The sequence below is a fragment of the Sorghum bicolor genome, chromosome 3 (assembly GCF_000003195.3).
Source record: "Sorghum bicolor cultivar BTx623 chromosome 3, Sorghum_bicolor_NCBIv3, whole genome shotgun sequence".
Lineage (NCBI taxonomy): Eukaryota > Viridiplantae > Streptophyta > Magnoliopsida > Poales > Poaceae > Sorghum > Sorghum bicolor.
The window spans coordinates 28,455,048-28,478,277 of NC_012872.2; the positions used below are offsets into that span (position 1 = coordinate 28,455,048).

Consider the following 23,230-nt stretch of genomic DNA (forward strand, 5'->3'; position numbering starts at 1 on the left):
ACCTCTGTTGCGTCGGCATTGAATCTGCCAATGCGTTAGGTATCTGGAACGTTGGAGCTTGAGAATTCCTAGTGTAAGGCCTTGCAGTAGTAGTTGTAGTATACTGGGGACTCTGATTCATCGGCAAATTTGGGGCTGCCGATGCCATAGGAGCCTTGCCTCTCACATCAACCGTCTGAGATGTGCCAGGTGTCTTCAATGTCAGCTCTTGGGGCATACCATAACCCCACCAGTTAGGAGGAGGGACCGATCCCGACATCACCGATGCAAATAGATCTGTAGCAAGCTTGATTTGCTCATCTGAAGTTGATGGATTGGATAGCATCGGCGTGGATTGTGCATTAGTAACTCCCAACGTACTAGGAGGAACAGCAGTTTCTGTGCCCACAGCGGCTGCAGCAACCGATGGAGCTGTGACCATCGGTGATCCCGGCTGATGATGAGAAGGGCCCACATAATTTGGTGGCAATTGTCCCTCTTTGAAAGTTCTAGCCACGGCATTGAAAACCGTATTGGACAGCACACCAGCTTGATTGATCAAGGCACGGTTAATAGCACTATCAACCATGTCTTGGAGTTTACCAGGATTGGCTTCGAAATTAACCTGCCGAGGAGCCGGCAGCGCTTCCTTCTGGATTACCTCACCACTCCTGTTGATGCTGAAGGATTTCAGACATTGCTTCTTGTAGTCCTCCATGGCTTTTGCAATAGCTTGCTTCTGCTCATCTCTGAGATTGGCTTCCGTCATCGGGATTACGTTCTCCAGATCGAACTCAGTAGTCGACATGTTGATCTTGATCTTGAATAGGTCCCACTGGGCGTGCCAAAAGATGTGTTGGTGTAAAAGTGGATCTGCAAATACAAAGGGCTAATACTCGATTCAAACGTTAAGGCGTGCCAGCCGATTTGACCTTACTATCGGCAAAGGTGATAACTTGAATACTTTGGTCCCGACAACAGCGATGCGTCCGGATGTCACGGCCAAGAGGTATTCACGCGGAACTCGAGAATACGCCGAGCCTAAGTCGACGAACTCCTAAGAACTCGTAGTGAAAAAGGAAAATATGACGAAGTCGTCGAAAAAGTAGATGCTGGAATATGAGTAAACTTGTGTTTGATTGATTGATCGATAGATTGATTACAAAGCCCTAGGGTCTACATTTATACCCTGCTCAAAGAGCTACAATCAGACACGACTAGGACTCGAATTCCAAACTAAACAGAATCCGTATACAAAACAATTTTAAACAACTAAGGAAAACATAGAACCATCCCCTCGTAACCGACCGGGACACCGCCACAGATCAATCGGCAACCTCCACGCTTCCTTTCAGAGTCATCGGCAGTCTCCCTGTTACGGCCATCGGCAAGAACACGTCACCACCCCTGGACTTAGTCATATTCACTCATCTCTTCATCGGCAGCTCCTCTCATCGGCAACTCTTCTGCAGTCTAGTTACCGTTGCTCCGCCTGCCGATCTGTACTCTACTGGTCCCCGTGCACGTGTCCAAAAAAACGGTGTCAACAGCACGTGTCCAAAAAAACGGTGTCAACAGAACTGGATGTAACTTATGGATGGTGACTGCTAGACTTATTACGATCTTAGCTGTGTGCACAAAAGAGGTTTGAAATCCCTCGAGATTTCACAAACTACCAAGAGATTATATATAAATAGTGACTATTAGGCTTAATCCCTTATAATTGGAACGGTTTTGTTACAAGATCCATCCTCCCCAAATTGGTATATACTATTTTTCCCATCCCCTATGAGCACCTCCAAAGAACTAAGCCGATAGATCTCAAGATTCACAAAGTTATTATAAGCACCTCGCTGTCATCGTCTACCAAAGCATAACAATGTTAAATCATGAAATAAATCGAGAAAAATATAGCACTAGTGCCAAGTCAAGAATTTGAACCCAAATAAGTAAGTTCCATCATAAGAAACCCACAATTGATCTATGATCAATTCGCGGTATAGACAACATTTTTTATGACCTAAATCTTCACTTTAAAAGTTAATAGACGTACACAAGTGGAAAAGTTAATGAACATGGGCATGTTGCTCGATTGGCTCAGCAATAGCTTAGAGCAATCGAAGATTTAATAACGCATCAATGCATACAGAGCATGGCAATAAACAATGGGAACTCAGGAATGTCCATTCCAATTTATAAACATAATTAATTCCGACTATTAGCTAAGACTAAGTTCCGATAAATTCTAGATGGCCTCGGGATACCAAGTTACCAGCAAACACCTAAAACCAGAGTCCCTTGTACTGCTTGTTGAGTACGACTACAAACGCACAAATATCAGCCTTACACTTCATCTTTGGGCACCACAGCAGTTTTTCTAAGATTATTGTACATGTCATGGCAAAAGTAAGCAAAATCGGCCATGTTCCTGAAAAGTTCTGGCAGGTGTGTCCGGAGGTTTGCAAGTGATTTCTCCCGCACCTGCCTGGCATGCCTAAGATGGTGCCCCTCCTCCTCTCTCAGACGAACCTCTAATTCCTCGATGTTGCGTTTCCTATCCTCGACAGGATCTATGTTTTGAGTTTCTGCTGCATCTGGGTTTGTATCCTCACCAAAGGCTGCCCGTCTCTCCAAGTACTTTTGATGCCAATCTTCAAAGTGTGCCCTCTTTCGGGTCAGATCCCTACGAGTTTCATCACACCTCCTCCTTAGGTTAACTTCCTCCTCCTGAAGGTGCACGATATTGCTCATGACTTCGGCAAAGGTTTTGATGGCAGTTTTTGCAAGCTCAATTGGAAGCCTTTCGAGCTCGTCATGCCAGGCATGCAGCAGGTGCTTGATGGGTGGATCCACCAGCCTTGGAGGGGAGGAGACCTTCTCCTTTATGTTGCTCTCAATTGGGATGAGATTGAGCTTCAGCCATGCATTGAGCGCTCTGATGTATGCTTTCTGATTGTCCATCAGTTTCTCAAACTGCGTATGCCACTCCTTAACAATGTCACGTAGCTCACAAGTCTGGATGTAATGAGAATCAGTTGTCTCTCTTGGAACAGAAGGAATCTCAAAACCTCTTATTCCAGAAATGATCAGAAACTGACTTCGATGATGACGGTGCATAGAACTCCACATCTTGGCCATTCTGCAAAAGGTAAATATGGGGAAATGGTAAGAAAAAAGTTCCAAAGTCTGCCAGTAATCCAGAACATCAAGCCATATATAGCAGACATTTCTCCTCATTCAACAAGACAATCCAACAGAAAATGTAAAGAAATTTATTTGTTCATTGAGGCCATCACTCATGAGTTGGATTCAACAAAAAGCTTAATTTTCTATTTTTGAAATTGACTAAAGAGACACAACTCAACCCATGGTGAAGTTGATGCCCCCACCCCAAACACCACTGCCATCATATAAAAAAATTGCCACCACCAGAAAGATCCATGTTTCTCCTCACCATTTTTCTTCTCTCCATTTTTATCTCCTTCCTCCACTCTCAGGTAACGGCGGGTGTGTTCCATGGAGAGGACGCGATGAAGGAATTCCTTCGGTCACTAGAGGACCGAGGGCCCGATGACCCTGGGCCTTCGCCCAGGCTCGTCGGCGTTGAACTCCACTAGATCTAATTAATGTATAGCCCATGTACAGTGGAGATTAGGCCTATTCCGCTATTTAGCCCATTAAACCACCAGGTTCAAAAAAAAGTTCCAGGTCCGCTACTGCCTCCCTGAATCCCCACCGTGGTTCACTCAACGTGGATGTGCACACCGCTGCACGATGTGACCACGCCGCCGCCCAATTAGACAGCGGTCACCATGGGTGGCCACACCGTCATCCTTGCCTATTGTAGCAGGATGCCTGACGTGGGTGGCTCTACTGCCGCACTTGGTGGCTGTACGAGTGTGGCTGTGCCACCACGCTTGCCCATTGTGGGTGGCCACGTCACCGTGCTTGCCGGTTGTGGTGCTCTGCTATCCGTCATGGCACACTCATCATGGGTACCTGCGCCACCGCACTTGCCTACTGTGGTTTGCCGCTCGCATGAAGGCGTGGAGAGATAAACCAGGGAGAAGAAAAGAAAAGCCATATGGAGAAGTGATAAGGTTCAGAAAGAGATAAAGCAGTGTGTCCCTCATGCTTGGGGAAAGCGCAGCCACAAGCCGGTTCCAGACAGGAGGCATTCTGGAAGCCCATTGCTCTTGTGCACCAGTGGACCACTGTCTACTGCAGTATGGCTTCAGCCCACCGCTCCGTTCTAGGCTATACAGACTGCGGCTACTCGAAGCACAGACAGACTTGAAGCATGGACTCGTGATTTAGTATGTGAAGGCCTATCAACAAGCAAACGTACAGGTGTTCTCTAATGATTCTTCTCTTGATTTAGGTCGATATTGATTAACAACATACACCTCAAGCAATTTTATTTTAACCTCAGTGTAGAAACCTCCGTCAGGATGCAATGCGAGGAAGAGTATTAGGATATGTATATATCAGGATCAATTAGAGAGATATCAGGATCAATTAGAGAGATCCCCTAGATTAGCTAGTTGCTAAGTATAGCCTAGTTTCCATGTACAGGTGAAAACCTGCTGTATTTGTACCTTCCATGTATGCCTAATTGGCACTATATATGAAAGGCTCCCCACCCACATTGGGTGTGTGGTGATTCTCTACAAAGAGAAAGTAACAGATTTTCCATGGTGAGACAAATAAAAAGATTGAATTAAAAAAGAGTGATGTCAATGTAGAAATTGGATGATAAACTTACATAGAAAGTAAGTTTAAATATCACCTATATTAGATAGACCCTGTCAACATGGAAGTAAAAGGTGATGGTTTAATGAGACAACTTAAAAGCCTAAAAGTAAGAAGTATTGCAATACCATTACAATACCTATTCCATGTGTATCGCGGCTGTTTGTGTGTGTCACGTCTGCGAGCATCATCCACAGCTAGTCTTCTGTGCGAGCAGCTCGTCTTTTGCGCCACGGGGGATTCGTCGTCTCGCCCCTTCTCCTGCGAGCACATCTTCATCTGCATCGTGTGTGGGCCGCCCATGCGACCTTCATCCACTGCGCCTGTCTACGCAGTCTCCCACTCATCGTCCGCCCGGCTTCCTGCTGTCTGCCCGTGGAGATTTGGACTCATGCAACGAGATTCTTCTGCAAAGACAATCTCCAGATGCTGCTTTCAAGCACAGTGGTAATAGACTTCTCTCACTATTGGTTGGTGCTCGAAGCCATCTTTGAGGAGCCGCAGGGCCTACCGCCGGCCCGGTCATACGATCACCGTATCCACCACCTGCCGAACACCGCCCCCATCGCCATGCGGCCGTACCGCTACCCCCAACTGCAGAAGGATGAGCTGGAATGGCAGTGCGAGGCCATGCTCACTTAGGGCAGCATCCGGCCTAGCACTTCGCCATTCTTGACGCCCATGCTCCTCATGCGCAAGGCGGACATGTCTTGGCGTTTCCGCATCGACTACCGCGCCCTCAACGCCAAGACATCCAAGGACAAGTTCCCCATCTCGGTGGTGGACGAGCTCCTCGATGAGCTCCACGGGGCTTGCTTCTTCACCAAGCTCGACTTGCGTTCAGGCTACCACCGGGTGCGGATGCACCCCGATGACATTGCCAAGACAGCTTTCTGATCTCACCACAGCCACTACGAGTTCCGAGTGATGCCCTTTGGCCTCTCCAACGCGCCGGCCACATTCCGGGCGTTGATGAACGATGTCCTTCACCCCTACTTGCGACTGTTTGTGCTGGTCTTTTTCGATGACATTCTCATCCACAGCCCTTCGTGGTCGGAGCATGTACAACACATCGCCGTCATCCTCAACGAGCTTCGAGCGCATCGTCTCCACCTTAAGCGCTCGAAGTGCTCGTTTGAGACGACGCCTGTGGCCCATCTGGGCCACGTTCTCTCCAAGGATGGCGTCACCATGGCTGTCGACAAAGTGGCGGCAGTCGCTGCATGGCCTTTGGGGCTTCCTGGGCTTGGCAGGCTACTACCAGAAATTCATCCTGGTGTTTGGCCTCATCGCAGCATCGCGGACGCGTCTCTTGCAACGAGACGCGTTCGCATGGGACACGAAGACAGAGGAGGCCTTCCAAGCGCTCAAGTGTGCTCTCACCACCAGGCCCATCCTCTAGATGCCAGACTTCAACATGCTGTTCATGGTGGACTACGACGCATCCGACGTGGGGTTCGGCGCCGTCCTCCATCAGGGGGCTGGACCTCTCACGTTCTTCAGCAAGCCATTTGCAGCACGCCATCTCAAGCTCACCGCTTATGAGCAGGAGTTAATTAGCTTGGTGCAAGCAGTGCGGCACTGGCATCCATACCTATGGGTTCGACATTTTCTTATTCGTATTGACCATTACAGCTTGAAGTTCGTTCTTGATCAGCGCTTATCGACCATCCCACAGCATCAGAGGATCAGCAAGCTCATCGGCTTCAACTTCACCATTGAGTATCGCCCGGGGCACCTCAACTCTATGGCCGACGCTCTATCCCGCCGCGACGCCGAACAAGAGGCCGCCGCGGACAAAGGGGGAACACTAACCTGAGCGCCCTCTTCGGGCCCTCCTTCGCCTTCATCAACGACATTCACCGTGCCATGACGACGGCGGCGCATGCCCAGCTGCTGCTGTGCCGCCTTGAGGCAGGCGAACTGCAAGCACCCTGGCGCTTTGATAACGCGCTGCTCCTTCACGGGACCCGCATCTTCATGCCGGACTACGGAGACTTGCGCCACTAGGTGCTCCTTCTAGCACACTCAACTAGCCATGAAGGCACACAGAAGACGTTGAATTGCCTCCGCTCTGACTTCTTCGTTCCAGGCGACCGCACGCTGGTACAGGACTAGGTGCGGTCCTGCAGCACCTGCCAGCGCAACAAGACGGAGGCCCTACTGCCCGTAGGGCTACTACAGCCGTGGAGGTGTCGTCCCAAGTGTGGATAGATATCTCCATGGACTTCATTGAGGGCCTTCCAAAGGTCGGCGACAAGTCTGTCATCCTCACGGTGGTCGACTGCTTCTCAAAATACGCGCACTTTATTGCTCTCAGCCACCCCTACATGGCCACCTCCGTTGCTTGAGCCTTCAACGCCGTCGTCCAGCTCCACGGGTTTCCCACTTCCATCGTCAGTGACCGCGGCCCGGTGTTCACCAGGGACGTCTGGCGTGACCTCTTCAAGATGGCAGGCGTCAAATTGCACATGAGCACAGCCTTCCATCTGCAGATTGACGGCCAATCGGAGGTGGTCAACAAGGTGATTGCCATGTACCTATGTTGTCCACGGGCATAGGTGGATTGGTTGGCATGGGCAGAGTATTGCTACAACACTTCCTTCAAAACTGCCATGCGTACCACCCCGTTTGAGGTGGTCTACGGCCATCTTCCACCGCCTATCTAACCGTACCAGCCCTGGACGGCGCGTACTGAAGCTATTGACGCTCTCCTCCGCAGCCGTGATGAGATCCTCGACAAGGTGCGCCAACACCTGCAGGCGCAAGAGCTGTCCAAGAAATACTACGACGTTGGTCACCGTGACGTTGAGTTCGCCATCAATGACTGAGTCTGGTTGCGGCTGTTACACCGGACAGCACAGACCCTGGACCCTCGGGCTAAGCGCAAGCTGGGGCCTCGGAACGCATTGGTTGCCTTGCCTATCCTCTACAGCTGCCGGAGGGCGCTCGCATCCACGACGTGTTCCACGTGGGGCTACTCAAGAGGCACCGAGGCGACCCTTTAGCAATCACGGGCGCCCTGCCTCCAGTGTCAGATGGTCGCTTTCTTCCCGAGGCGGAGCACAGCACCGTGGTGCGTGGCGCGGCCCGCCTGCTGAAGATGCCACCTAGGAGCCCTTGGAGGAGTTTTGCGTTCACTACTCCGATTTCCTGCTCGAGGACGAGTTGTCTGTGCAGGCGGGGACAGATGTTATGACTGGCGTCCAATACTCGCGAAGAAGCCCATTGTGGGTGATTAGGCGCCAGGATTAGGGGCTAAGGCCCAAGTTATCATTTATAACTGAAGCAAGAGCAATCTATTTTGCTCGGCTTCCTTTAGGGAGCCGAGAGCCACCCCTAAACCCTAGCCACCTTTCTTCTTCCTGCTCGCGCAGCCCAGCCACGACGTCGCCAACGCAGGGACAGACCTCGACCTCCGATCACCCACCCCTATAATCTCTAACAAGTACCCGATAGGTTCCACGTTCCTATCACTTCGACTACTAAGACTCTTCATTCTAGACTCTTCCACTACTAAGACTCTTCATTCTAGTCCACAAATTCTAGGCTATTCATATTCTAATAGATCCTAACTGGCGTGCAGACATGGCTGATGAGTACAAGGCGTTGGTCAACAACGGCATGTGGCAGCTTATGTTGTGGCCACTAGAAGGTAATGCGGTCACTAGCAAATGGATCTTCAAGCACAAGTTCCACTCAAATGGCACTCTTGCTCGTCACAAGGTTCGTTGGGTGGTTCATGGCTTTACCAGCAGCACGGAGTCCACTACGATGAGACTTTCAGTCTGGTGGTGAAACCAGCCACCATGCAGACTATCCTCAGCATTGCCGCTTCTCGCAATTGGCCCATTCATCAAGTGGATGTCAAGAATACTTTTTCTCCATGGTCACCTCAAGGAAACAGTCTACTGCCAGCAGCCATCTGGTTTCATTGATCCAGCTGCCCCTGATCATGTTTGTCTGTTGCAGTGTTCCTTGTATGGACTCAAGCAGGCTCCGTGTAATTGGTGTCATCATTTCGCTACATGCCTTTGGCTTTTGGGTTTTACTTCCTCTGTCTTCGACATGTCTCTATTTGTTTATAAAGATGGAGACACGTCTTCGACACGACAGGCAACATCTTCTCTGACTCCTTCAGCAGATCACTGAGCGTCTTTGTTAAGGTTCCTCCTTCCGTCTTTGTTAAGGTTCCTCCTTCTTCCCTTGATCTCTCGCAGGCGATATGGATGAGACCGGGGCTGGAGCTCACGAGCGGCGCTGGGGCGCCGTTGTGAGAACCAGGCACGGTGGTTTGGGCTGTGAGAGAGAGACAGAGGTGGCGGCTAGGGTTTTGGGGGACTTCCCGATCTCCTAGCTGTTGGAGTATAAGTATTAGGCCCATGAGGCTAGGCCCATGAGGCCTATGTATGTGACTATGTTGCTGCCCTCTTCTAGGGTTAGCCTAAGGAATGAGAATTACAGTTTGCAACATGGTATCAAGCTAGGGTTTGTCTTCTCCCTCCCTTACTAGCCCAGCCTCTCCCTCCCTTCCCAGCCCAGCCGCCAGGCAGCCGCCGCCGGCCGGCGCGCCGCCACAGCCGCGGCCATGGCGGCGGCTCCTCCACCACCAGCCGGCGCCGATCCTCTGCTGGACGCGGGCGCACCGCCCCTGAGCGCAGCAGCGGGCGCGCCGCCCCTAGGCGCGGGTGCGGCTCTCCCGGACGCCAGCGCAGGCGCGCGTGCGCCCCTTCACGGCGCGGCGCGGGCCGCGGGCGCACACACTGCTAGGGCCCTGGCCGCCGGGGCGCAAGCCCAGCAGGCGGCGCGGGACACCGAGGCGCTGGCTAGGGTGCCGGACGCCGATGCCGCCAATCCTCCAGCCTGTGTCGTAGCTGCTGCTCACCTTCTCATAGCAGCGGCGGGCACGGCTCCTCTTACAAATGACGTCCATGCAGCTGCTGCATTTCTCCCACCACCTCCGCCAAACTCCGCCCTCGCCACTGCCCTCGCCGCTGCCCATGCTGCTGCTGCGGAAGGCCATGCGCGCTTGCGGGTGGCCGCCCTCGCTTGGGAGCGCAAGCACGATGAGGTCGATGCCCTAGCTCGTCAGATCGCCGAGGCGGAGCAACTGCTCATCCTCCCTACCTCGCACGACGTCAGGGCGACCTCCTCCGACTCCGGGAACGCGGCCGTCGCCGCCATGGCTGCTGCAGTGGCTGCCAGACTGGGCATGCCGCGTGCTGACGCAGCCGCGGCGGTCTTCACTGCACCGCCTCCACCCAACTCCGCCCTCGCCGCCGCCCTCGTCGCTGACCGGGCCGCTGCGGCGGCGGGCCGGCTCTCATCTCCTCTTGCTCCTCCATCCGAGCTGAGGGGGTTGGGGGGCCGTGGCAGCCACTGTCGCCGCCGCGGTGGACACGGTGGGAGTCACTCAGCGCCTCTATGGCCTTCACCTCCGTGTGTCTCGCCCGGGCCTGTCGGTTGGCACCGGCGGCCTAGGCATCTTTCCGCCACCCGTGGTCGACCATGTGGGGCGACGGCAGGCCAGCCCCCTTCACCGCGACGTTATCGGCGCCTCTGCCTCAGACACAGCAGCTCTACGTGCGCGGGCCATGGCCACCGCCGCTCAGCGCGTGCGTCCCGTGGCCATCATGCCTAGAGGAGCTGCATCTCCTCCCCCACCGGCTTACTCATTCATCACCACCGCCAAACCTCCGCCCGCGACTCCTACCACGGGGTTGCGACCAGTCAGTCCTGACTAGATCGCTGACTCGGGCGCCACCTTCCACACCACGCTCGATGCGAGTCTACTCTCTTCTATCAGTCCTTCCCACCCTTCTTGTCCCTCTTCCATCATGGTTGCCAATGGCACCTACATTCCTGTCTCCTCCGTAGGCACCGCCAATTCCTATGGCTCCTTTCATATCCCTGATGTTCTTGTGGCTCCCGGTATGGTTCACAACCTCCTCTCTATTCGCCGCTTCACGACTGACAACTCTTGTTCGATTGAGTTCGACCCCTCTGGCCTCACCGTGCGGGATTTGGCCTCCCGGCGTCCTCTTCTCCGTTGTAACTGGGCCTCTCTACACCCTTCGTTTTCCGGTTTCCGCTGCACTTCCTTTGCCTTCTTATTCACCCCCTTCAGCATCTGCCTTCACCACCACCACCTCCACTACGTGGCACCGTCGCCTTGGCCATCTCGGCAGCTCTGCTTTGACACAGCTCAGTCGCAGTTCCGCTGTGCCTTGCCCCCGCCCTCCTGATGAGCATTTGTGTCATGCATGCCAGTTGGGCCGTCATGTTAGACTTCCTTTCCCTACCTCCTCCTCACATGCGGCTCGCATCTTTGATCTTATCCATTGCGACCTGTGGACATCTCCTGTACTTAGTATGTCTGGCTACAAGTACAACTTGGTGGTGGTTGATGACTTCTCCCATTACTCCTGGACTTTTCCCTTGCGTGCCAAGTCCGATACATTCACTACTCTTCGCCACTTCTTTGCATGGGTGTCCACCCAGTTCGGCCTCACCATCAAGGTCGTGCAGTGTGACAATGGGCGTGAGTTTGATAACGCCACCGCTCGCTCCTTCTTCCTCTCTTGTGGTGTCCAATTGCGCATGTCTTGCCCCTACACCTCCCCTCAGAACGGCAAGGCTAAACGCATGATTCGCACCACAAACGATGTCATGCACACCCTTCTGATACAGGCCTCGCTTCCCGCTCGCTTCTGGGCTGAGAGCCTCCACACCGCCACCTATCTCCTCAACTGCTTGCCCTCCACGGCTTCCCCTGCCCCCACACCATACCACGCTCTTTTCGGTACCCCTCCCCGCTACGGTCACCTTCATATGTTTGGGTGTGCTTGTTACCCCAACACAGCCGCCACTTCTCATAAGCTGGACCCCCGTTCCACTCTATGTATCTTCCTTGGCTACTCCCCTAAGCATAAGGACTAACGTTGTTTGGACCTCTCTTCTCGCCATGTCCTCATTTCTCGCCACGTCGTGTTTGACGAGTCGGCATTCCCTTTCTCCACCACCCCCACCTCCACACCTCCTGCTGACCCTGCGGAGGCTTCTTTTTTTCCCACTTACCCGGTGGTTCCGCCACCGTTTCCACTATATCCTGCAGGTCCTTCAAGCCAAGACCCTGGTGGCACACTCTCCTGGTGGTCCTTCAAGCCAAGACCCTCCTCCTGTACCTGGCACGGCAGAGGCAGCTCTGGAGCTTCCACCACCGCTACCTGTGGCTTCGCTGCCTCCCGTTGTACCCGAAGTCGCCGTCCCGATCGCGGGACCGCGCGCCCCGCCCCCACCTCCTCCCTGGCGCTTCGGCCTCGTCAACCAGCGGCGACGAGAGCTGGCTCCGCCACTGCAGCTGGTGTCGCCGGCTCCGTCGCCACCTCGCCTCCAGTGCTGTCGTCGCCGGTGCGGGCTCCGCCATCGACCCCGCCACCTCCGGTGGAGCACCCGTCCATGCCGCCTCTGGCCCCAACGCGCTCTCGCGCCGAGCCGCCGGTGTACCACCCGCCTCTACTTCACCGGGATCCTCGTCACACTCACCCCAAGGTGACGAGGCAGGCGTCCCAGCCGCGGGCCCTCACCGCCGCTACCTGCGAGACGGGGATCTCTCTGGTACCGTCTTCCGTCCGCGAGGACTTGTCAGATCCTCACTGGCGCCGCGTGATGGAAGAGGAGTACGCGGCCCTCCTCGCTAACCAGACGTGGGATCTGGTGCCCCGTCCGCCGGCCTCCAACGTCGTCACCGGCAAGTGGATCTGGACGCACAAGCGACGTGCTGATGGTTCCTTGGAGCGCTACAAGGCTCGTTGGGTCCTCCGGGGTTTCACTCAGCGGGCCAACATTGACTATGATGAGACCTTAAGTCCAGTGGTGAAGCCAGCTACCGTCCGCAACGTACTATCAGTGGCTCTCGAGCACTCCTAGCCTGTGCATCAGCTGGATGTCAAAAATGCCTTCCTCCATGGCACTCTAACTGAGACAGTCTACTGCAGTCAGCCGGCCGGTTTCGTGGATTCTTCTCGTCCTGACTTGGTCTGCTGGCTCAACAAGTCTCTCTACGGTCTCAAGCAGGCGCCTCGAGCGTGGTATTCTCGGTTCTCTACCTTCCTGCAGACTCTTGGGTTCACGGAGGCCAAGTCCGACACCTCACTGTTCATATACCACCATGGGGGTGAGACTACTTACCTGCTCCTCTATGTGGATGACATTGTTCTCACCGCCTACAGCGAGTCTCTGCTCCAGCGCATCATTGCCACTCTCCAGAAGGAATTTGCTATGAAGGATCTTGGTCTACTCCATCACTTCCTCGACGTCATTGTTGAGCCCCGACCTTCAGGCTTGTTCCTCCACCAGCGGCAGTTCACTTGTGAATTCTGGAGCGAGCAGGGATGACTGACTGCAAGTCCTGTTCTACCCCGTTCGATACCCAGGTCAAGCTGTCAGAGGCAGAGGGTCCGATACTTGGGCCAGAGGACTCTACCGCCTACCGGAGTCTTGCTGGCGTGCTCCAGTACCTCAACTTCACACGGTCTAACATCACCTACGCCGTGCAGCAGCTATGCCTCTACACACATGCTCCGCGGGAGCCCCACCTTGCTGCTACGAAGCAGCTCCTCCGGTACCTCCGTGGCACTCTCGGCTACGAGCTGCTCCTCGGCCGGTTCTCCTCTGCCGAGCTGGTTGTCTACACCGACGCTGACTAGACGGGCTGCCCGGACACCCGCAGGTCCACCCCCGACTACGCTGCCTTCCTAGGCAGCAACCTTGTCTCGTGGTCATCCAAGCGACAGCCGATGGTCTCACGCTACAGTGCCGAGGCAGAGTACCGCGCCATTGCCAACAGCGTGGCCGAGGCCGCTTGGCTCCTCCAGCTCCTGGCTATGCTTCACCGCCCCCTCGCCAGGAGCTCGCTTGTCTACTGCGACAACGTCAGCGTCGTCTATCTCTCCACCAACCCTATGCAGCACCAGCGGACCAAGCATGTGGAGATCGACCTGCACTTCGTCCGCGACCATGTGGCCATCGGCGACGTCCGAGTCCTCCACGTCCCGACCACCTCACAGTTTGCAGACATCTTCACCAAGGGCCTCCCTTCCTCGACCTTCGCCAAGTTTCCCTCCAACCTCAACGTCACCGGTGGCTAGTTCTGGCTGCGGGGGTATTGTGTGTTCTGCTTGTTTTTCCTTCTTGTCCAGTCTTGAACTCCACTGCGCCGGTAGTCCAGACTACGGGGGGTGTTGGAGTATAAGTATTAGGCCCATGAGGCTAGGCCCATGAGGCCCATGTATGTGACTATGTTGCTGCGCTCTTCTAGGGATAGCCTAAGGAATGAGAATTGCAGTTTGCAACACCAGCTCCCTAAAGGAAGCTAGAAACAATATTGTTTCTGCCTAAATCCATAATAGTCTTTACAAATATATATATCCTCCTCTCCTCTAATAATTTATAAAATACTCCCTCAAATAATAATATTCCTAAATAATAGCAATTGACAATGGAAATTGGGGTCCTAACCCCCCTAGGGTGGCCCCTAGCCACTTGTCCGCCGCTTGTACGTAATACCGGTCATAACAGTCTTCATGCGGAATTTTCTATGACATATCTTGGCCATCTTCATCACTTCCTCGGCATCTGTCACACGTTCGCCCAATGGCCTGTTTCTGTCACAGTGACAGTATGCTGTTGAACTTCTTCAGCGAAGAGGCATGGCTTCAGTCTTGCTTGTGCACTTCAGTATCTGATGTTCACCTGTCCAGATTTGGCATATGCTGTTCAGCAAGTGTGGTTATTCATGATCCACATGAGCCCCACCTTGCGGTCAAGCGCATTCTTGGCTACGTGAAGGGCACCCTCGACACTGGACTTCACATCGACGCTGTTCCTGTCCAGTCTTTGACAGCGTACTATGATGCAAACTGGGCAGGTCATCTGGATTCTCGGCGCTCCACGTCAGGCTACTGCATCTTCCTTGGCGATAATTTGGTCTCCTGGTCCTACAAAAGATAGTCCCCGGCATCCCGTTCTAGTACGGAGGCCGAGTACCATGATGTCACCCACGCCATTTCCGAGTGTTGCTGGCTTTGCCAACTGATGCATGAGCTTAACATCCTGATTGCTTCCGTGACGGTCATCTACTGCGATCAATGTTGTCTGTATGACTGGCGATCCCGTTCATCATTGTTGTACGAAGCACATCAAGATGGATATCCACTTCGTCTGTGAGAAGGTTGCTCTAGGACAAGTTCGTGTCCTCCACATCCCGTCCTCCCACCAGTTGGCAGACATTATGACGAAAGGACTACCTGTACAGTTGTTCACTGACTTCAGGTCCAATCTTTGCGTCTGGAATCCTCCCCACTTCGACTGCAAGCAGGTATTAGCGATAGAGTTGTAGTCTAACATGATTTGTACTCCACACACACACACGAAGGCCACCCCACCCCCATCCCCCCCCCCACCCCAAAAAAAAGGGGGGGAGTTGTGATTTCCCTAAATCTACAAAAGGTAAAACGGAACAGAGGTGGTACATGAAGCAGCATCGTTTTTCTGTGACTTAAATCATGAATGAATGGATGACTCTCATGTCATACGCTGTTTGTTTTACCCTTTTTTCTGTGCTGTTCAATTAATTACAACATGTGATTAATAGGCTAATATTCTAGCAAATCCATGTGAAGGAACAGTAAAGAAGGTAAAAGACAAACAATCCATTACAATTGAATGAAATGTACGCAATGTATGCTACAATTAAAATTATAAGAGAATCAATTGCTGCAAAAGAATACTCACCCATCAACAAGGTCCACTAACTTTGGGAATAACTGTCTATCCCGAAGCCGATTTATTTCTGAAACTGTTGAGTCCATGGATTGCATGTCTACGATGTACCTTGTGTGCAAGTGGCTAACAGCAGCTTTTGTCTTTTCCAGCGTTTCAAGTTTAACACCCCGTTTCTTTTGCTTCTGCAATAGAGACACCTTCTTTTGATAATCAATTTTCATAAGCTCCCCAGCCTAATTTGACATACGCAGAGGTAAACCAGAAAAAAGAGGTGGTTAGAAATTGGAAAAAAAAAGTAAAAAGCACAGAAAATGAGACATTGCTAACATTTTTGCATATTAGTTGATAGTAAAAGAAACAACAGGCCAAAAGTATGTATTAGGCAGTTTTTTACACTATGCTTAAGTTGTCAGATGGCTTCTCACTCAGTATGTACCCCTTATGATAGGATTTGAAGTAATTGCAATTTGAATAATAATTGTCAATGTTAGAATAGGCGTGCTCCTAGTCTATGTTTAGAGTGTGATGCCCCTATGGGCTGCATGTTGTCTATGTTTAGAGTGTCACCTGGTCTTAGGGTACCGGATGTCTCCCCTCACTTGTAGGCATGGAGACCGGGCACTATTGGCCACGAGTGCTCCGGCACACCTACATGTACCTGCGCATATCGCTCTAATAACACAATTGACATTCTCTCATGGTACCAGACCAGATTAGGTCCTACTTCCACTGCCCACCCCACGCGCGCCGGCATCCCTGCCACGTGGCGCACCTTCACACGTGCCGGCCTCTCTGCATCGCAGCGCCGGCCTTCCTTCCCATCGCGTGGCGCATCGGTGCTCATGGCGACTCCCCCATCCTCCCCCAAGGATCCGGCCCCTCCCGTGGGATCACTCGCCGCGGACGAGATCGCGGCTCGCGTCACCAAGGACAAGGAGCAGGCAAACCAAGCCGCCACCGCCGCCCAACTTTTGGACAAGGAATGACAAGCCGCGCTCGCCCGTGCCGCTGAAGCCGAAAAGGAAGCAGCCGCCACCGCTCAGGATCGCGACGCGGCTGCCACCCGCGCCAGCGAAGCTCTCAAGAATAGGCGTGCTCCTATTCTATGTTTAGAGTGTGATGCCCCTATGGGCTGCATGTTGTCTATGTTTAGAGTGTGTCACCTAGTCTTAGTGTACCAGATGTCTCCCCTCACTTGTAGGCATGGAGACCGGGCACTATTGGCCAGGAGTGCCCCGGCACACCTACATGTACCTCATATGATTAGGTCCTACTTCCGCTGCCCATCCCCCACGCGCGCCGGCATCCCTGCCGCGCGGTGCTGCAGCTGCACGCCCAAGATATCGCCGTCAACAATATCCGAAACCACGTCACCACCGTCCTCGACGTCGACTCTAGCAACTTCAACCGCTGGTGCGACCAGTTCATCCTCATCCTCAGCAAGTTCACTCTCAAGGATCATGTCCATGTGGACCCTCCGTGTTGGTGAACACAAGACAATTTTCTGGGTAACAGCCAGAGGGCAGTTTGCCTGCTATGGCCTTTTGATTGAATTGGAAAATGGAAGTCTTGGTTGCAGATGTGGCACCTCGCCTCTTCGCTGCTGTTGCTATAAGGAGACGCAAGAAGAGGACGGTACAAGAAGCCCTCACCAATGCATGGATTTCAGATATACAGGGGGCTCGCACGGTTGGATTTATCACTGATTTTTTCCGCCTATGGGGCCTCTTATCAGACTTTGAGCTGTAGCCTGAAGTAGAAGATAAACATGTGTGGCGACTTGCTTCAAATGGGCAATATTCCGCTAAATCAGCTTATGAGGGCCTATTTTTGGGTTCTATTCCTTTCAGGCCGTGGGAAAAAATTTGGAAGACTTGGGCGCCACCTAAATGTCGTTTCTTTTTGTGGCTAGTTGCTCATAATAGATGTTGGACAGCAGATCGTTTAGCTCACCGAGGTCTCCCTCATCCTGAGCGCTGTCCTTTGTGTGACCAAGCATCCGAAATCATTGATCATCTCCTCATTGGACGTGTCTTCACAAGAGAGTTCTGGTTCCGATTCTTGTCACAAGTTGGCCTACAATCCCTCTCTCCTCAGCCCACTAAACTATCCTTTTTAGATTGGTGGGATAGAACGACTAGTGTTACCAGTGACATAATCTCACATGGAATCAATTCTCTCATAATTCTTGGAGCCTGGACTGTATGGACTCATCGCAACAGGTGTGTCTTTGATGGAGCAACCCCTGATATTGGAAGAATTGTGATCATTGCTAGAGATGAGCGTAAATTATGGTCGTTGGCTGGGGCCAGAGGAATTTCCCTCCTAACTGACCCCATTCAGAAAGCTAGGATCCTTGAGCTTCTGCTGGTCGCCTCTTGAAACATATTCTCAGGCGCGCTTATATCCTAAGGATCAGAGTTATGGGGGGGGGGGGGGGTCATGTGTGTGTGTGTCTGTTGTATGGGTACTTCCCTTTTTTTCTTTCACTTCTTAATAGAATGATGCGCAGCTCTCCTGCGTTTTTCGAGAAAAAGAAATGAATATACCCACAATTACAGAAGTGTTCCAGCGTACAGTTCTTACATATAAAACAAATAGGTGACAGGAAGAAACAATTTTGAAGCCAATAGCATTGGGATTAATCAAAATGTTGAACAAATTAATTGAATATATATTACCTTCACTTCATCATACAGTTTTTTCTCCCAAGCAAGCATTCTATCTAGAACTGCAGCATGAGTTTCAAATCTATCATCAATATCAAAATTATCATTCAAGTCCTCATGCTCAGGTAAGTTCTTGAAGGAGCGATTCCATGTGATAACATGCATAATTTTTGTAGAGTGGTCGATATGTCCTAAAAACATTAAGAGAAATCATTAGGAAACATGACAATGTACACGCATTAGAAAGAAGTAAAATGGGAAGTTCAGAAATAGAAAAGTAAATCTCGGTCAAAATTGGAGAACAAGAAATGGCAAAAACAGACATGACAAGATTAAAATCCAACTTTGGCAGCCATAAATAATTAAAAAGGTGGAGAGTACAAAACATATTCTTATTATTATTTTCACAAATGAGCCTGCACTCCAGCTAGATTTTTGTAGCTCCAAGAAATTCTGGATCTGGAGCTGGAGATATGTTGAGGTGTTTAGATGATTCATTTTGTTTATAGTTTGGACATCACTTAATTTAATCTACATAGTACATATCTAATCTGGATCTCGGAGCTCGAGCTGTGCAAAAAATTAATGACATCTTAGCAACAAGTTTTCATATGTGATTTTGTCATGTAATGAACAGAATTGTCCAATTTTCAATCATTGGGGCAGCTGGCGTTGTACATGCTACTCGTACCTTTTTATATGTGCTGGCTGGGCCAAAGACCAAGGCCTTGTTTAGTTCCGAAATCTTTTTGGATTTTGCTACTGTAGCACTTTCGTTTTTTTTGTGGTAAATATTGTCCAATCATAGACTAACTAGGCTCAAAAGATTCATCTCGCAAATTACAGACAAACTGTGTAATTAGTTACTTTTTTATTTATATTTAATGCTTCATGCATGTACCGTAAGATTTGATGTGACGGGGAATCTTGAAAAGTTTTTGAATTTTGGGTGGAACTAAACAAGGCCCAAATATTTTGTGCCAGCAACCGATATATCTGGGCTGTCTGTAACATTTACCAAAATTACTGTGCATTTATGCAGTTGGCTCTTAATAAATTGAAGAAACTTACATCATTGATATGTTACTAAAATTTGTGTCCATAGCAAAGGAATAGAAAGTAGAGAATGACAGTAATAAAATAGTACTAATAATAGTTTACTCGTAAATAACTTGTTGTGCCTTGATCATGCTAATCATAAACCTTGGATCAAACACATTAACAGGATTTATTTTTTCAAAACCAGGATGCGATACGTGTATGATATAAAACCACCTATAAAGAATAAAGTAAATACTTTGTCAAAAAAAGAATAAAGTAAATATAAATGAAACATGAGGAAACTCCATCAAAGCACAAGTATGGAATCAAAGTATTAGGTCAAACTGAGTGTTTCCACTTCAAATGAGTGCATGTGTTGAAACAATTTAAAGCATTTCTTACAATTGATTTGATGATCACCATAGCTTTCTGAAGAAAGTTTGCACTCATTACTTCAATGTCTAAGGATATGACAACAGAGGATAAAGTAATCTGTTCACTGAGGTGGCTATACAGCCAGTAAACTTCTAAAACAATTTTCCAAGCCATCAACTGGGTTACAGCATAAAATCTTCAGCCAAATTTTGTATTCGCATCAAGAATCATGTAATAAACCTTCAATAAAAGTTATGATCTTGGGCAAAAAACAAAAGTGATGTCCTTAGTAAACTTGCACTACAACCAGGCATTCTAAAATTTAGATAAATAAGCCAATATATATATATATATATATATATATATATATATATATATATATATATATATATATATATATATATATATAATAATGTTTCAAGGTGCTGCTGCTACAAAATATAAAAGGAACTTAGTTTCTAGTGGATCACATAGGGGAATAAATAAATGTGTTGCTATTACTAAAGCTATAAGATACTCATGTTTGTCACGTTACAAACTGAAGGTCAGAATTCTGAACTCCATATTTTGTGATTCCAAAAGTATATATTGACACACAACAATTTGAAATCAATCCAAAAGCAAGTTAACAGTTACATGCTATACTTTTTGGACTCAATAGGTGTGCAGCATTACATAAACATTAGGAAGCAAATTGAGTAGTACCAATACTTGCCTCGGCTGTCAGCATGGTTGGAGTGATAATGCATTCGGGTGGCCTCCAGTTTTTTTGACACATCATGTGCACTCTCTGAAGCTCTAAGGAAGTGATCATCAAGCTGTGTAACAATATGTAGCAAACTGGCAGTTCCTGATGCCACCATTACCTTCCCCTTCCGAGTTTCAACTGCACCCATCGAAGAGGTATGCTGGTAATGTGCTGCTGGTGGTGGGACAGGTGCTTTGGATGGTTTCCTCACAATAGGTTTCGATGGCGGTAGATTAGCCACCATCTCCTCAATTGCTTTCTCCTTCTCTGCGGCCGTCTGTGGTGGCCTTTCCTCAGTAGCAGCTGGCTCACTAACAACTGGTTTTGCCACAGGTGCCTTCACCTCAGCCACTGGCTCATTATCACGCCTTTCCATCCACAAAGTATTATCAGCAGGCTGCTCTAGGGTGGGTGGTGGGGTGGGAGTTGGGCCAAAGAAGTAATCCCAGGTAGCCATCTGTGACTCCAGTACTGGAGGCGGTGGCGTTGCGGTGGCAGGCGTTGGTGGGGTCTGGTTCAGCCTTGGAGGCAGAGGTGGTGTTACTGGAGAAGATCCCACAATACTCATCAAAATCCGCTTTGGTTGCTGTCCATGCACCATGCCGTCCACATTAACATCGTCATGCTCATGGTGATCGTCGTCTTCATCACTGTCATCGTCGTCGCTGTCGGTCTTGATATGCCCATCGTCTTCCTCCTCGTCCTCATCCTCCTCTCGGATAGGAGCATCGGCAGGAGGGCGGTTTTTGGCGGCGGCCCTCGGCTCCGGCATAGGAATATTGGGAGTGGAGGAGGACCTTTGGAGGCTAGAATGAGAGAAGTCGGCGAATGGCGGCGGCGGCGGCGGGGAGGGGCTGGTGACGGAAGCTGCGGAAGGGCCTGGCGGAGTCGAGATAGATGCCGCCGCCACAGCGGGAGCGTGGTGGGTATGGGAGGACACCAGGCTAGGGTCGGGCGCCTCGCCTTGGGCGAAATCGGATAGCGCGCCGCCGGTGCTCTTGAGGCGGACGGTGTAGCCAGTGTGGGCGGCAGCAAAACCGTTCCGCGACACCACGGCGTCGGCCATCAGCCGCTTCCGCTCCCGGCACCGACTCACCGCCTCCTCCTGATCGATCTTTGACTGCCCGCATCCCATCGAGGCGGCTGGCGGCGACTGGACGGCGTCCTTGTCTTCTTGAGATTCTTGGGGAGGGGTTCCTAGTTCTATCGCTTGATGCGGCGGCGGCGGCGGCGGCTGGTGGGGAGATTGTTGAGGCCCGGTGGGCGTTGGATGAATTGTGTGGGTGCCCGTGCAGCTGCAGAGTGGGGAAAATGACGTTGCAGGACTGTTCCTTGTTCTTTTTTCTCTTCTGTTTTTCTCTCTCTTTCTTTCGTGGTTAGGCCTTGTTTAGGCCTTGTTTAGTTCCAAAAATTTTTGGGAAATCGACACTGTAGCACTTTCGTTTGTATTTGACAAATATTGTCCAATCATGGACTAACTAGGCTTAAAAGATTCGTCTCGTCAATTTCGACCAAACTGTGCAACAAGTTTTTATTTTTGTCTATATTTAATACTTCATGCATGCGCCTAAAGATTCGATGTGACGGAGAATCTGAAAAATTTTGCAAAATTTTTCAGGAACTAAACAAGGCCTTAGTTCCAAAATTTTTGGCAAAATGAGCACTGTAGCAATTTCGTTTGTATTTGACAAATATTGTTCAATCATGGACTAACTAGGCTCAAAAGATTCGTCTCATCAATTCCGATTAAACTGTGCAATTAGTTTTTATTTTTATCTATATTTAATACTTCATGCATACGTCTAAAGATTCGATGCGACGGAGAATCTGAAACATTTTGCAAAATTTTTGGGGAACTAAACAAGGCCTTACTACTATGCAAGGTTTTATTAAAAAATATATATATATATGTTTACCCTGTCAAAAAGTCTTGAGTCTTTACAATTAACTAGTAATTTGCACGTGTGATAATACCTTTGCAATTTTGTTTGACAAATATAATAACCATGAGATAGATTATATGATAAAATGAATATGTCCAATAGAGAAAGACACAAAACCTATATGAGGTGATTGGCACATTATATTGACTAGCAAAAATATCTATACGTTGCAACGGAAAAAAAACTATCAAACCTTAATAAAAAGCAAGAACAGATAATAGAAAGCAAGAACAAATGTTACATATCTACCGTATGCACGTGCACCTTGCATCTCGCTAGTGTGGAATTGTGTTGGTATTGGTATAGATATGAAATTGTCCTCAATGACTTGTCTTCTCGGTGCGACAATATTATCAATGTAGATGTGGACCTGTTATGGATGACCGTTGATGGTAGTTAACACATTATAAATCGTCAATATAACTTTGTATAAGGCATGGTTACCAACATAGGTTAGGGGTTTAAACTGATAAATTCCATTAGTTTTGATGAGTCTGTATTTTCAATAAAGTTTATTCAGAAAACCGTCGGTGAATCTAAACGTCAAAATTAATCAAACTTATCTACAACAAAACCAACGCAAGAAGACTCCAAGGCAACCCCTCAAAGTAGAGGGCAGGTGGTTGTCATGTAGGGCCGGCCATCCCCCACATGTAGGCTGGTTGACCTATGGGTGTAAGGTCCAAATGGCAAGAGAGAGGCGGTGAATAGCCTATTTAAATTTTCTACATTCTCAACTAGACAAGTTGGTTAGTAAAACAAATAGCGAAGCTATTTTAGCACTAGCACAACTAAGCTATGCAAGCCACCTACACAAGTTTAGCAAGAAAGGTAAACACTAAGTCACAACAACAAACTACAACTAAGGCTAGGAAAACTCCAAAACAAGAAGACTAAGCTACACAAACTAAACAACTAACAAGATATGCAAATAAATA

General features: G+C 49.9%; 1 protein-coding gene across 1 annotated transcript; it reads right to left on the reverse strand.

The window, feature by feature from the left end:
* On the reverse strand, window positions 2,050–21,670 carry LOC8069565. Its single transcript, XM_002457821.2, has 4 exons — window positions 20,317–21,670; window positions 18,198–18,376; window positions 15,526–15,749; window positions 2,050–3,118 (listed from the first exon to the last, which is right to left on the reverse strand). The coding sequence occupies exons 1-4, from the start codon at window positions 21,482–21,484 to the stop codon at window positions 2,323–2,325; spliced, it is 2,367 nt and encodes a 788-aa protein (XP_002457866.2). The 5' UTR covers window positions 21,485–21,670; the 3' UTR covers window positions 2,050–2,322.

Bases quoted from the DNA above. Each gene is read 5' to 3' on its own strand.
- LOC8069565 (XM_002457821.2), bottom strand. From the start codon at position 21,484: ATGGGATGCGGGCAGTCAAAGATCGATCAGGAGGAGGCGGTGAGTCGG. The intron at 18,377-20,316 runs GCAAGTATTGGT...TAATGTTTTTAG, and splicing joins CAACCATGCTGACAGCCGAG to GACATATCGACCACTCTACA. The intron at 3,119-15,525 runs GTGAGTATTCTT...TACCTTTTGCAG, and splicing joins TTAGTGGACCTTGTTGATGG to AATGGCCAAGATGTGGAGTT.